Consider the following 15637-nt stretch of genomic DNA (forward strand, 5'->3'; position numbering starts at 1 on the left):
CTCCCATTCTGGCACCAGTGCCTGTCGGAGCTCCTGAAGTGTCGTAGGGGTTTAAAGACGAGCAGTGATACTTCGACCGAGAGCATCCCAGACGTGCTCGATAGGGTTTAGGTCTGGAGAACAGGCAGGCCACTCCATTCGCCTGACATCTTCTGTTTCAAGGTACTCCTCCACGATGACAGCTCGGTGGGGCCGCGCATTATCATCCATCAGGAGGAAGGTGGGACCAATTGCACCCCTGTAAAGGCGGACATACTGGTGCAAAATTACGTCCCGATACACCTTACCTGTTACAGTTCCTCTGTCAAAGACATGCAGGGGTGTACGTGCACCAATCATAATCCCACGCCACACCATCAAACCACGACCTCCATACAGGTCCCTTTCAATGACATTAAGTGGTTGGTATCTGGTTCCTGGTTCACGCCAGATGAAAACCCGGCGAGAATCACTGTTCAGACAATACCTGGAGTCGTCCGTGAACATAATCTGGGACCACTGTTCCAATGACCATGTACTGTGTTCTTGACACCAGGCTTCACGGGCTCTCCTGTGACCAGGGGTCAGTGGAACGCACCTTGAAGGTCTCCGGGCGAATAAACCATCTCTGTTCAGTCGTCTGTAGACTGTTTGCCTGGAGACAACTGTTCCAGTGGCTGCGGTAAGGTCCCGAACAAGGCTACCTGCAGTACTCCGTGGCCGTCTGCGGGCACTGATGGTGAGACATCGGTCTTCTTATGGTGTTGTACACTGTGGACGTCCCGTACTGTAGCGCCTGGACACATTTCCTATCTGCTGGAGTCGTTGCCATAATCCTGATATCACACTTTGTGGCACACGGACGGCCCATGCTATGATCCGCTGTGTTTGACCAACCTCCAGTCGCCCTAGAATTGTACCCCCCACCACTGTAACGTCATCAATATGTGTTCTTTGAGCCATTTTCAACACACAACCACCATTAGCACGTCTGCACACTTACTCGCTGAACCGTACTCTGACATGCACCAACACACCTCTGCGTATGTGGATTGCTGCCAGCGCCACTGTGCGACGAACGCAGGTCAAATGCACTGCGTGGTCATACCCCGAGGCGATTTAAACCCGCAAACCGCCCACTAGAGCGTTGTTTCACCATGTATCAGCATTATCCTTAATTTATGAGCATGAGTGTATATTTAATTTACTCACTGATTTATTTAACCTGATAGGATTAGAGTCATCAGGATCTCTCTTACATCTACACAGACATTCTCCTTAAGAACGAGTGATTGCACATCATACAAAATTCTTCTGTTCGTACTCTGGTCCAACATCACACAGTTCGTACCATTATCTTTCCACCAAACCTTCAGTGCATTACCTTAAACGTAGTCTGTAGGCTATGTCTAACCCAAGGTTTTTTCGATGTTCCAGTGTTGCAGCTCCTGTATATGGACCTCCGGGTATCTCCAGAGGTAAGTAAATTATATATACAGTAAAAGAGCACTCTATTCTCTACAGTAACAGAAATGATGACATTACTACGTGTAACGTTTTATTTTTTATTTTTTAAGACAGTAACTCACGCACTAATGAGTGTACATTTTACTCAGATCTCGAACATAAGGCAGCTAGCAGTACCTTAAAACCAAGTACCATGGCACGTTCGCCAAGAAAATCTGTCGGCAAGCTAAAAAAATGTTTTTCGTACTGTCTTTCATTAACGTCTGACTGCATGACATTCTGTGGTAAGTCATCCTAGAAGACGAGTGTTTGTTCTGAAAGTATGAATAATATACGGTGCCACCTGTGTAGATAGGCGTAGCAAAATTAAGATCCCAGTTATTTTATTCTGTGAGAGAAGTTCCTGAATAAGGCAACAAAGTTTCGAAAGGTAGGTATTGCCTACAAGTAAAAGACTACAGCAAAACATTTAACTTCACATCTGTTCAGTAAGCTTTCCTCGGTTTAGATGAAGGATGTGATACGAAAACCTTTGATATTTTACCCAGTGTTACAAAATATCCGATAGCTTAACTACTAACAAGGAAACTAAATTCATTCCTCTTTTCATCTTCTTCTATTCCTCTAATAAATACTAACAAATGAATGGGATGTATTGTGCAAAAGATAAATTGTTTACCTGTCTTGATAATTTTATGTACATTTAATTTTTGTATATTTTATTTGTAAGGTGCCAGAGTATAACCAAATGGATCGCGTACAATATGTATATAGCATAATGATCCGTCAGGTAGAGAATTTAGCTGCCCATGACGATTAGTTCGCGCTCCCAGAGCGACATACACAGAGTCTTTCACGCTGTTGCTCTTTTCTCTGTGTCTAGTAAAGACTTTGAACGTCTATGAAAATAAACAACCCCATAGAGGGTGAATTAGGACCGCTGACTTGATTTATCAGTGAAAATGTCATAAAGCGTTAGAAATTCCTCATAAACTCTGTGGCATTCATGGGCCTGAAAAAATAAATTGGTCGTGCAATTGGTGAATATCGTACGGATGAGGTGGAGCAGGCTGTCGGTCATACACAAGACCTCGCATAAGGGGTGAATTTTTACGTCACCTTTCTGTGGGACTACCTTAGGTGTCCCAGACAACCTTGCACAGAATTTTTAATGATGACCTCAATTAGTTGAAACTGCCTGCATGACAAGTTTCAAAGTTATAGACAGAAACTAACAAACCACGGACAGTTCAATCTGCGCATGGAACCTTAGTCCGGTGCTGGATGGACTGAGATGCTTTTTTTCTGACATCGTACCTGATGGATGGACATTAGATTTTTATATTAATTTAGAGACTCTGCATAAGTCCATAGGAATGGCATCGCTAAAATTTACCGAAACATTAATCCGTCACGTAAATTAATTTCAATGTGAAATTTTGGGAAAAGTAGTCTGTGTTCAAGAAGATGTTTTGTTACCGGATTTGTTGAAACTAAACACGTTGGTAATAACATTAGCTTACTGCCAAATACTTTCGAAACACTAGTAATGTCATTGGTTTAGTGCCAAATGCTTTCGAAACAGATGTGTCATTTTCAGAAAGTCAAACGTGGAAAGCTGAGATACGGAGTAGTCTTCATTCTAAGAAATTTTCCTAATAACCTCATTGCAGGCGTCATCTGACATCGATATACTTCCAGTCCCTGTTACATCTCAAAGGGAGACTTACAATGCTGAATTTTTGCGTTTTGGGTGGCTGAAACACCAATGGCAGAATTGTAAGCATAGGGTTTTAAATTATTGCTCTGAAGTTGCAAAAGTACTTGGAATGTAAAGTGAAAATTTAATAAAATCTGTAAAGATCATGCTTTCAGCGGATGCTAATTCTGTTACTTTCATTTGTCTAAGATACTTAAAATGTGTCAGTTATTGCACTGTAGATGATTCATGTAATTTCAGGAAATCTACCACGTTAGACACCTTACTCTGTTACTGGAGTTCTTACATCATGAGCTACAGTGGCCCCAAATTATAAATGAAAAACGTTTGTTTCTTTATTGTTCTGCCATGCCCCTTCCCCTATTCCCCCACCCTCCCCATGCACGATTCTAGCGTGACGGTAAGCTGCCAGAGGTATAAACATCTCTCTTCCTCCAAAGCGTTTAAAAATACAGTAACATAAAACAATTAAATTAAACAATGCAGCATTTACGTACGTTTCAAAAATTAATAAAAAGATGAATTTTATTGGTGGTATTTACGTAAAATTAAGCTGTTCATTCCTAAAACTCAAACACTAAATTGTAGAATAAAAAGATATTTATAAGGCTTTGCAGATAGTTGACGATCTTGGTAATACAACTCAAACTTCGATCTTCATGAAAATAATGTTTTTGAAGTAATTGTAAGTTATGCCTAATGCCTAATGCATCGGATTATGACTGCACCCTGTATTACTAAGCCCTCACTAAATTAATGGTTTAGAGAATTTAGTTTAAGACTAGTCAGTGCATGAACACTTAATTGTAGTGTGTAGCACTAACAGCACTCCTTAAGTATTTACACAACACGAGTAATTAATGTGCAAGCATAATTAAGTGAAAGTATTTTTCGAAAGTATTATCACATAAATGTGTGTCCACAAAGTCAAAAGAATCATTGGCAGTTTAAAGTTTCACACAAAACTACTGACACTTATTATTGGAACAAGTCTGACCAAATGTATCACAACACAGGAATGATTAAAAACTTAATGAACTGTACAAAAATTACAGGCAACAGATAACTGACTTGTAAAACACTGTTGCGTCTAATCCACAGGTTCTAGTACTGAATACAAACAATAGGTTGACAGCAAGTATAACACTTTGTAAAACAAATGGAGGTAGTATTTCACGTATTAAGCAGCTCTGTGTAGGACATTGAACAAACAAATAATTTTTTACAGCAAGCTGGTAGATATGAGGAGTTAATTTCACCGCACTTCTATATCAGTTTTGAGAATATTAATTAGGCTATCCACATGTAAGAGTTGTTTCAATAAGTTCAAAGTAATTAAACTTCGTAAAAAACAGTATATTTTTTTTCCAGTACTTTCTCTTTCCCCCATGATTTGTCGTCCTTCCTTTTACATTGTGCCAACAAACCGTATTAATTTTCAGAGGTATGCTCAACAGTTACTGCCTTAGTGCCAAAGAAATGATAGAGTGAAGCTCCCTTTGGCTTACTGAAAAAGTTCTGCATTAGTATAACATGAAGTTTACTTTTCACAAAAAATATTTACTATAAATCTTCAAAAAAAATTCTTGAGAGAGCAAAAGTATATTGATTTACAGGCCAGTACATGTAATTCATATCACTATTTATAGCCATTTCCCAGAATAAAAGTCCCAAACTTACGACAATGTAACACACACATACCGCATTAAGATATATTTCCATTGACGACTTTGAAGTTAAATGTCTGAGTTTTTGTGATTATAGTCTTGAGGTGAGATCTCAGTTGTCTTCCTTGAACCATTCACTCTTCACCCAAACCACAATAATATGGCTCAGATTTTACGCTTTTACATCGCTCGATCTCCATCCTCGTAGCTATTCTGTGCGTTTCCCCACAGGACACCCAAGCAGAAGAAGTGCACTGCCCATGTTACGATACGGCAGCAGAGAACGACAGCAGTATTCCTAGTGGCCTGGAAGTGAACTTCGAATACGGGAAAATACAGCCGGAAAATCTCTATTCTTGCTTTTTGAAAGACGAGTATGAAATTACAGTATTTTCCATTCATATTTTTCGAGTTTTCTAGTAGTAAAAAGCATGCCTGGGACCATTCTTGTGACATTTCAAATTAATTTATACGAGAAAGCTGAGAAAAACGAAGACTAATTTCACATTGCTGGAGTTCACTGTCGTGTAAAAGTTTGTAAATGATATCATGGTGGCCTTTTGAGCGTAAAATTACTTAATTGTAAACCCAATATTGCAGTTTCGACCATTTGTCAGTGGAAATAATGCCACTTTAGTACATGTCAAAACCTAAAAATCGTACAACATGACACTCTTATAAGTCAGGTGACTTCGAGGTTTTTGCATTTACCAAAGCACAATTATCTCTACTTGATAACGGCACACAGCCAGAATTGGGGTAGTGAGTTATAGCAATAAATTCACTAATAAATTATGTCTTGAGGCACTACAGTCTCATTAAAATTAGAAGAACATGCATATGGGAAATATATCTAGGGAAGGAAACGGTACAGTTCTATAGGGTTGTAGAGAGTGGGTATGAACATAGATGTCTTTTACATTGTAATTATGGACATGAGGATGGATACTGGGATGGATGGTGAGGAACAGAAATGAAGTAGAAGAGTAGGATATGGACAAGACCATAATGGGAAAAGGAATAGGGAAAGGTGTAGATGGAAAAGTGAAGGGAAAGTCCTGATATGGGGAAGATGGGTGGGGAAGTGTTATAGTTTATATATGGATAAATATCGGGGCAGATTTCATTGTCTGGGAGAGGGAGACGGCTGGGTTTGTAGGGATAGGATAAGGAGTGTATGTAGGTACAGGTGTGGTGGACTGAGTTTTTAGCGCGAGAGTGGACTGGAAATTAGAGTAAAACCAATAGAGTTATTGGAGTCGAGTTTGCTGATAGTGTCAGATGTATGGAGGTGTTCAGTGTGGATAAAGAGAGATAAGAACTTAATAAGGTGGTCAAGGACCCATGTGGGAGGAAGGAAAACATATCCAGAAGGCAAGATAGGTGTGTAGTGTTCAAGAATTTGGAAGGTGTGACAGAACTTTTGTGGAGCAGATATCCACACAACATTGACATAGAGGATTTTTAGATTTTGGAGCATAGTGAAAAATGATGAAAATCATTGACATAACAATATGATGATGGTATGATATGTTTCAGATGAGATCTTTTCTAGTCAGTAGACCCCCTACTTTCGAAAAGTGCCTTCAGTATGTCGCACATGGAAATAACACATTCAGCTTCATTACAATGATGAGGACAGGGGGAAGTACGAGGGATGGTGAAGAAACAAGTAGAGTAGGGAGGGGAGGCAGCTGCAGCTGATGCCGTGCCCCGTGGCGACAGGTGGCGGTGGCGACTCGGGGCGTGCGCCAGCTGCTGGGCGACGCGCGCATCGCGGTGGCGGCCGGCGCCATCCTGGTGTCCACCACCGCCATGGCCGTGCTCGAGCCCTGCCTGCCCGCCTACCTCATCGACACCTTCCAGCCCGAGGTGAGCGCTACAGCCCCCTACTCGTTTTCGCTGATAAGTTGCTCTGAGAAGATCTCATCTGGAAAAACGACCTCCGTTTCACTGTCTTGGTTTAGGTTTGTCATGGGTTTCTTATATCAGCTCAAAAAATGCCAGGCTTTATCCCTGTCCGATGGAAATTAACACATTTTAATGTCTCAGAAGCCTACAAAATGAACCATATAACTAGAGGTCTGTAAAAATAATAAAAGTACTAACCATATTTTCAACGCATCTGCAAGCCCATTATCCGTATCTGCTTCCACAAATCTTTTATCCACATTTTTTATGTTAAAATACGGTCAAACATTTTAATCAGTTCAGTACACTGGAGCTCAGATGGTAGCAATGCTCTGGTTTGAATTTAATTTTCTGAAGTCTGACCTTGAATTTTACACTCCATTCGCTAAAAATGTAAGGTAGATCTTTTTATTTATTTATTTATTTATCCATCTTTAAGCATTTACATGCAATCGATGTCGTCATGTGTAATGTAAAATTTACATATTAAAAAATATAACTATTGTGAGGTATCACACAAAGCTAAAGTATACATTTTAAAAGAATACACAATAAAGGAATACATTTGATACATAAAGATATCCCACATAACTAAAGTGTGCATTTTATAGAATGTGCATAATGAAAGAATACATGTCATACATAAGGATTTCTCCACACGTTTAACAGTTAAACGTGGAACTACAGAGACAAAAAAGGTTAGGAAGAGGTACAAACAGGGTTGCAAGTTGTCTCGTAAGTCAGGTCTAGTTTTGAAGAGTTTTCAAATTCTTTAACACTGCAAAAAGCTTTGTCTTTCAGCCATTTTTTAGTCTTACTTTTAAATATATTAAGAGAGACACAATGTACCTGCACAGGTAATGTGTTGAAAAACTTTATTCCCATGTATTCATAACTGTCTTTTGTTTTCTTGAGTCGAGTTGTTGGTATGTCTATCTTAAATGTTCGACGAGTGATATTATTATGATTGGACTGCCTAAGGTTGTAACTGTTAAAGTTTTCTTTTATGTACAGAAGGCAGCTGTATATAAAAAGAGAAGGGACTGTCATTATCTGTAATTCTTTGAAGTATGACCTACATGATACGTTATTTTTGGTAATCCCAGAGATGCTCCTGATGGCTTTCTTCTGCCAAATAAAAATTTTCCTGGTCCATGGAGAATTACCCCATAGAAGAATACCATAGCTAATACGGCAATGAAAGAATGCGTAATAGGAACTAATCAGCAAGCTTTCATAAACACAGGTGCGTAATTTTTTCAGTAGATAGATAACTCGTGAAAGCTTTTGAGATATGTTGTCTATGTGACTTTGCCAGGTTCATTTCGTATCTACGTATATGCCAAGAAGTTTAGTAGAAGTGTACTCAATATCAGCATTGGATAAGCTGAAGGATATATTTACAGTCTTTTCATAGTTAATAGCTAACTCATTGGCTTCGATCCACATATTGGATAATCTGAGAAAATCTTTACTTTGCTCCTTCAGTTTATTTATGTCCTTCCCTGAATTGATGAAAGTTGTATCATCTGCGTAAAGCACAGATTTGCATGGCATATTGCTGTTTATAAATATTATAAACAGTAATGGCCCAAGCACTGATCCTTGGGGAAAACCTCCAGTGACATTCAGTAACTGTGACTTTTGACCATTGTAGCTTACAGTTTGCTTTCTATTACTGAGATATGATTTAATGAGGGAGAGTTTCAGATCCCTAATGCCATAATTTTAATACAAAATAATGTCATAATCTTGATATGTTCCTTAAATTGTAACATTCTGTCGCAGTTACCAAAACACATTTTGTGTAATTTGCTGCAGAATATTCTCTCAACATTGGGCAATCAAATGAATTTATGTCGTAAGTCATCATCACATCTTCATACTGCAAATGTTAGCCCTACTCATAGCCCAGTCACATTAATGTGATCACCACCGACGTTCGACGTCAACGTGCAATAAACCCCTCCCAAGCTACAGGTGGTAGCACTAACAGTGGAGGGCATGTAAAGCATGTCGAGGATTTGGAAGACAGTGGAGTCGTTGTGATAACGTGGAAAGGAACGATTTATCTGACGTCCAAAAGGTACGATCGTTGGTTTTTGAACCAAGGGTGGAAGCATTTCCGAAACGGCTCAGTCTGTAAACCGTTCGCATGCCGTCGTGGTTGAAGTATCTTGTACGTGGCAAATTGCTGCTGTCAAAAATTGCAGTGCACCAAGGGCCAGCGATGACAGGCGTGAACAACGGCTGCGGTGATTTGTACAGGTGGACTGACGTGTAACTATTGAGCAACTGATAGGTCACATGCACCAAGTGGCCACCAACAGTGTCTCGTCAACAACCGTTCAGCGAACGTGACTGCGTATGGGCATCCATGGCAGGCTCCTGGTTCATGCACCTATAATAACTGCTGTTCATCTGAGGAAGGTTCCAATTTGCAAGCCAGAACCGTAACTCTAAGTCCACTGAGTGGCGACAGGTGGCTTTTTCAGATGAATCACGTTTTATGCTCCATTGGATAGGTATCTGTTGGAGTGCACAGATTGAAAAACCAGAAAGCAAACATCCTGTAACAATCTTCGGAGGGGTCCAAGCCTGAGGGCATACCCTGGGTGATGTCATTCTGGAAGACGCAACGGATCAACACAAGTATCCTTTATCATCGGGGGCCATGTTGACCCCTGCATACAGTTCGTTTTTCCTCAGCACGATGGCGCCTACCAGCAGGACTCTGCAATCTCACACATCTCACAGAATGCGTGTTTGGTTCAAAGAGTACCAGGATGAATTTACCATACCCTCCTGGCTACCAAACTCCGCGGATTTAAAACCAATCGAGAATCTGTGGAACCATCTCGATCAGGCTGCTCGCGCCGTAAATCCTCAACATCTTCATATACATCTCGCACTGCAAAAGGTGGTTATTCAGGCTTCTGAGAGGTGCTCACGTTTATGTGACTGGACAGTGTAGTTCATTTAGCAAATGTACATTAATTCAACATAACATTAAATCATCCTAACGAGCAACACTTGTCAACGTAATAAGTGTAAAATTTTGTAACTGTAAATATTTTAAGAGAAACATTGGTAATAGCACCGATTTCGTACTATTGTTTATATTGCATGGGGTACAAAAACATGAGTCACATCAGGAAGCGAAAATTCCAGTGGATGGCGTGTCATGTAACAACCTTCACGTCGGTCTCTGACAGCATTCACTAATTATGTAAGTATAAGGACAAAACTAAACCTCCGCGCTCTGGTCCTGACAGGCCATTCCGGTCAGACCAACCGTCGTGTCATCTTTTGCCAATGGGTTCATCGAAGCAGTATGGAGAACCTGTGGTCAGCACACCGCTCTCCCTGCCGTTGTTGGGTGTCTTGACCTTGGAACCGCTACTAATCGGTCGAGTAGCTCCTCAATTGGTCCCATGAGGCTGAGTGCACCCCACCATGGGAAAAAATCCGTGGCAATACCTGGAATCGAACCCTGGTCCCCTGCCCCCTGCATCATGGCTGTCAGTCTGGATATTTTTCTCGCCATCAGCAAATAAGCATCAAACTGCGTATCCACAAGTCCACTTGCTGCAAGTATCTCGCCTCCGGAAAGAGAAGCATGTGAGTAGGTATCTGATGAGGAGGTGTACGGGTAATTAGGAATAACTTCTGTCGCACCAAGAGGAGTACACCTCCCGCCGATCCGCACACCAGGCGATGCTCGTCCGTGTCCAGAACATCGCAGCCGACGCACAACAGAATGTGTTTGGGCTGAATCCCGTGAAGGCGTGAGCGACATACTTACTTCCCATTGACAGTAAGGTACCATGCAGGCTGGACGTCAGTGTCAAGATAAGGAGCACACACCGATCGTCAAACGGCACTCCAGTCGACGTGGGGTGCTTCCAACCATACAGCTACAGAAGGTTGACAATTATCTGGTTGACCTCCGTTAATCTAAACGAAACTGGAATAACCTAGACGTAATGCAGCTGTTGGTACGATGGAAGCAGTATGCGAGTGAAATTGTGCGGAGAATCAAAAAAGATCGCCATGTCGCCATCTATGGTCTTTGCACCATCTATTGTCTTTGCAGTTGTCAACAACACGTCTACCCTTTCCGAAATACTGAACATTCAAGTAAATATGTAAGCGTATTGTCATATCGCTGCCTTAGTTGTGGAGGATCTTTGCGGGCAGCCGCGTCTGTAGAGAGTCGAGCACGGGACACGAAACTGTTACGTTGTGTAGTGTGTAGCTCTGCATGTGAGAGGCATTGTTAGTTTGGAAATTGAAGTGTTACTACAAGTGCTATTACAGTAAATTGATAAAATAAGTAAATGATTCAGAGGCAAGTGCGTCAAGAAGTTATTTTAAAATGTGCAGTGCTGCTGATAACGTATTTGTGTATCCTCTCGTTGCGTGTCGTACCGTACTGTATCAATCATCCGCGCCGTGTTCGGTCTCCAAGAATGAACTAATATGAATGAGCAAAAATTAGTTACCATAAAAGAGTGCAAACAAGTGCCAGTGTCTTGTAGCGAGCGTGAGAACGTGCGTTCGGTGATCGCGTTTCCGCATCATCAACAATCAACCGCGCCGCGACGGTTACGTGCACGCTCGTACAAGTGAGAACTGAAAAATTAACTTTACGAACAGTGTTATATCATTACTAGTGTCAAGGAGGACTATTACCAGATATCTGTATGCGTGACGAGCGTAAGAACTTTCGTTTGATCATTCGGCTTCCGCACCATCAACAATCACCCGCGTCGTGTCGGTTACGTTTACGCTCGTCCGAATGATATTTTGGACTGTTAATCATCAAGATTGTTAATTGGGATAAACATTTACGATTTAGAGTGTAAACAGTGCAACCTGTGGTTTCCATGTCGTCTCAGAATATAGATGTTCATATCAGACATAGGACAGTGTTGTGTTTTAACGTTGAGTGGCTCCCCTGACTTGCTTGCATATTTAAATAGATAATTTCAGGCAAGCCAGCAGCAGTGTGGAGCAGAACAGTACGACCACTGCGGGATTACCAGTACGTGGTGTGGACAGGGCGCACGGTCAAGAAAAGCAGAAATGACAACCACTTTAAGGGTCCCCCCACCCCCATTAGTACCCCGGGCTTGTTATAAATACAGTGGCACTCCATCCTGAATGGATGACAATAGAGGCTTAAACAACGATTATCGTTGTTACTGACCATTTGTAATGCAAAAATACAGAAAAAGTCGTAATATTACCACTGTCGTTTAACGTTTAACCACACAATAATTATTGAGTTGCACATACACCTGCTGATATTCTCACGGAGACAGGCTTGTGATATCCGACAAGATTACTACATGGAAGGTATCCACATACCCTCACGTGTAACCTTTCTTACCTCAACATTGCTGCACAACCAGTGTGGTAGGGTGGAGTCAAGGAAGCTAGCTAATTTGAGTTACTACACTCGTGTTCAAAATTAGAACAACAAAAGAAATTTTGCAAGGTTGCGTTTATTTTGGCACAAAACAGTATAAACAGGTGATAGTAAAGTAGAAACAATGTAAAGAATACAGAACACAAACAACTGAAACACGCTTAACGGTAGACAATAATGTTCTTCGTTTTTTCCAACTTAACGGATTTGTACACACATTCCGACAACTGCTTAATGTGCACAGTATGCAGTGTGACAACCTCTGGCAGCAATACAGGCCTAACAACGACAGGGCATGATGTGAAGGATGTTACCAGTCTCATTTTGAGGCAATGACGCCCATTCTTCCTGCAGAGATGCTCGCAGTCTTGGAGAGTGATTGGTGAATGCTGATAAGATGCAAGCCGTCTCTCTAATGCATACCAGACATGTTCTATTGGATTCAAATCGGGAGAGCGAGCAGACAACGCCATACCTGCAATATCTTCCGTTTCCAAGAAAACATCAATTGCCCGTGCTCCATGAGGTCGAGCGTTACCGTCCGTCAATACGACGTCTGTACCCAAAGCACTTCGCAAGAACCGCAAATGATGTCCAAGATGTCGTCACGATACCTGACAGCAGTTAAACCTTGCCGATTCACCTGTACAACTTCATAAAGAGGGGCTCGAGTGGTAAACATAATCCCTGCCCACACCATTAGGGATCTTCTTCGATATCGGTCTCTTTCCACAATGCTTGGGTCCTGAAATCGTGTTCCATGTGTCCACCAGATGCGAATCCATGGAGAATCAGTCTCCAGACTATATCGTGACTCAACTGTGAAAACAACATTGGCTCACTCTTCGACCGTCCAAGTGGCGCATTGACAGATCTACTCTAAACGTTCCCTTCTGTGAAGACGCGTCATAGGGAGACATAGATCAGGTCTCTGACAATAAAGGCCTCTCTGTCGAAGCCTTCTCTATACCGTTTGCCTCGATACAACACGTCCAGCAGATGCTGCGAGCTCACTGCCAGTTGCCGTGAAGTACTAAAGCGGTAATGTCGTACTCTTACAGACAAATAACGGTCCTCTCTTCTGAAGTCACACGTGGTCGGTCCTGTCCTGGTCTTCGGGATACGGTTTCGGTCTCTATAAACCGTCGCCACATCCAAGAAACAACAGAACGATTCACATTAAGCCATCGGGCCACGTCAGTTTGCTAGTGTCCTGCTTCCTTTCCTTCTTTGGCCCTCCACCGGAAGAGTCTGATATACATCTTCTCTGTGCCAAACTACACCGTCTGTGATTGTGTACACGGTGATTGTGGATGTGGGGCTACCTCGTTTCATAGGTGCACTGACGTCATTGTCCGCGTGGTTGGCTGTTGACCGGAATGCCATCTTCCTTGCAGAACACGATCGTACGGACATTTGGTTGACAGTTTGTATGATTATATCGTGAATTAAACACAGGATGGGGAAACAGCAGTTTGTTGCTTTAATTTTAAGCACCAGTGTAGGTCATTCGCCTAAGACTACTACATAAAAATAGGCTGAACAAGCGAAAATATACTGGGTGTAACAAAGGATTTCTCCTGTTTACGTGTGGTTAAGTTTTAATTCTTAGCTTCACCACCAAGCTGTATGTAACTCTTCAGGGCTATATCTGCGCGTCTGGGATTCATAAGGACGGCGAGTTGATGCATGTATCATTTTTGACGGAGGGCATTATGACATTTCATGTAAGAAAGGGTTTCAGATGGTAAACTAATACTCTCTGTGTCTATGTGTTTCCATAGATTAATGTAGCATGAAAAATTGTAAAACGAGTTCCAATATGAAAATGAAATGAAGTTTTTCAGGATCCTTGTCCATATAAAATATCTTCTTTTACGTGTGAACAATGTACCTCAAAATTTTGGCAATACCTTTTTGGAAACCCCTGTATATTTTATAAACCACATTGATAAGTTCTGAAATCACAAAGGTACTGAAATATCAATTCCTTTCCTGACTGATTTTATGTTGTCCGCCTATAAACTTCTCCTCTACACAAATCTGCTGAGATCGGTTTGCGTTCGTAGTATATACTCGAAATCTTCAACAATGCGAGTTACATAATTCATTATTTACGGTCTTCTGCAATATTATCTAACTACCCCCCCCCCCCCCCCCGATTTTGCCAAATGTACTATTTATGGATGCCTTAGCATGCATTCCGCCACCCTGTCCCTAATTATGGCGCTGCTTTACCAAGACAACTTGGAACACATTTTAATTATAGTTTAGTACTTTTCCAATTATTTTAACGTCCCTGAGTTGTAACTAACCTGCTTCCGCTGCCAATGAACTTTAGTTCGCCAGCGCTTTTGATGTTGTTTGGAAGGAGTAGGCTCTGCGAATCTGGTTTTACCATCTATCACGCTTTCATTTCTATACTCATCCACAGCAATACTATCACGGCAACGCATTGTGCAAGCGTTAATCAGAGCTATACAGAGGACACAAATGTGACAGATTGTCCACAGGTCGAATGAGGGCAGTGGTAAACCACCGGTCAAAAGACGTCTCATATGTCTGACAATGTGACTGTGCTCACATATTATAACAACGCTGCAGTCAATCACGTTGTTCCGTGTTTCAAGTGATCGATTTTATTATTTTCCGGTTTGTCCGATGCATATGTTTTTCTTGAATACAGACCTATGCTCCGAGTATACGATTTCTGGATGTCTTCTGTTGTTTTAAGCCAGTCTTTGACATTAGCTTTTTATTTATTTACATATTTATTACCGGCTACCAGTTTTTAAACAGAAATTGGTCAATGGAATAGAAGTTGTCCAACAGAAATGATGTAACATTAGATTGAAAAATTTGTTTCACTACCTGTCAGACATTTTATGTTATTGGGCAAATGATCAAAAATTTTTGTTGCTGCATATTGAACTCCTTTCTGACCCATTGACAACTTTAACAAGGTCATTTTACCCTCTAGTGTTGTGGGTGTGGACATCACTGTTCTTCTCAAATTGTGGTGGATTATTTATGACGAATTTCACTAGCGAATATTTGTCTTGTGAAGACGCAGTTAAAATACTTACTTCCTTGAAGAGGTATCTACTCGATGTCGGTTGGTGAACCACATTATTCTTACTGCTCGTTTTTGTGCAATCAATACTTTCTTCTTAACAGATGAGTTATCCCAGAAACTTATTCGGTAAGACATTATTGACTGGAAATATGTAGAACATATCTCGTGGTTGAAACATTTGTTTCCAAGATTAGCAGTTATACAAGGAGCAAAAGTAGATGAACTTAATTGTTTCGGAACCTCAGTAATATGTTTCATCAGTATCTACATCCAAAACTTTGGAGCATTCACCCCTATTTACTGACTCCTGCTCATGCTCTACAACAGTTGTTGGAATGACTCTTATTTGATGTACAGAACTGAATGTAGTATGTTTCTTAGGA

The 15637-nt window shown here is 41.1% G+C and overlaps 1 protein-coding gene across 1 annotated transcript in view; it reads left to right on the plus strand.

Annotated features, from left to right (window-relative positions):
* LOC126252513 (synaptic vesicular amine transporter-like) overlaps positions 1-15637 on the plus strand; it is a 119848-nt gene that overhangs the window by 66500 nt on the left and 37711 nt on the right. Inside the window, exons 6-7 of the mRNA XM_049953409.1 lie at positions 1417-1457; positions 6559-6705. Coding sequence (XP_049809366.1) covers positions 1417-1457; positions 6559-6705 — 188 coding nt within the window. The remainder of the gene's footprint in view (positions 1-1416; positions 1458-6558; positions 6706-15637) is intronic.

The sequence above is a fragment of the Schistocerca nitens genome, chromosome 4 (genome assembly GCF_023898315.1).
Source record: "Schistocerca nitens isolate TAMUIC-IGC-003100 chromosome 4, iqSchNite1.1, whole genome shotgun sequence".
Taxonomy (NCBI): Eukaryota; Metazoa; Arthropoda; class Insecta; order Orthoptera; family Acrididae; genus Schistocerca; species Schistocerca nitens.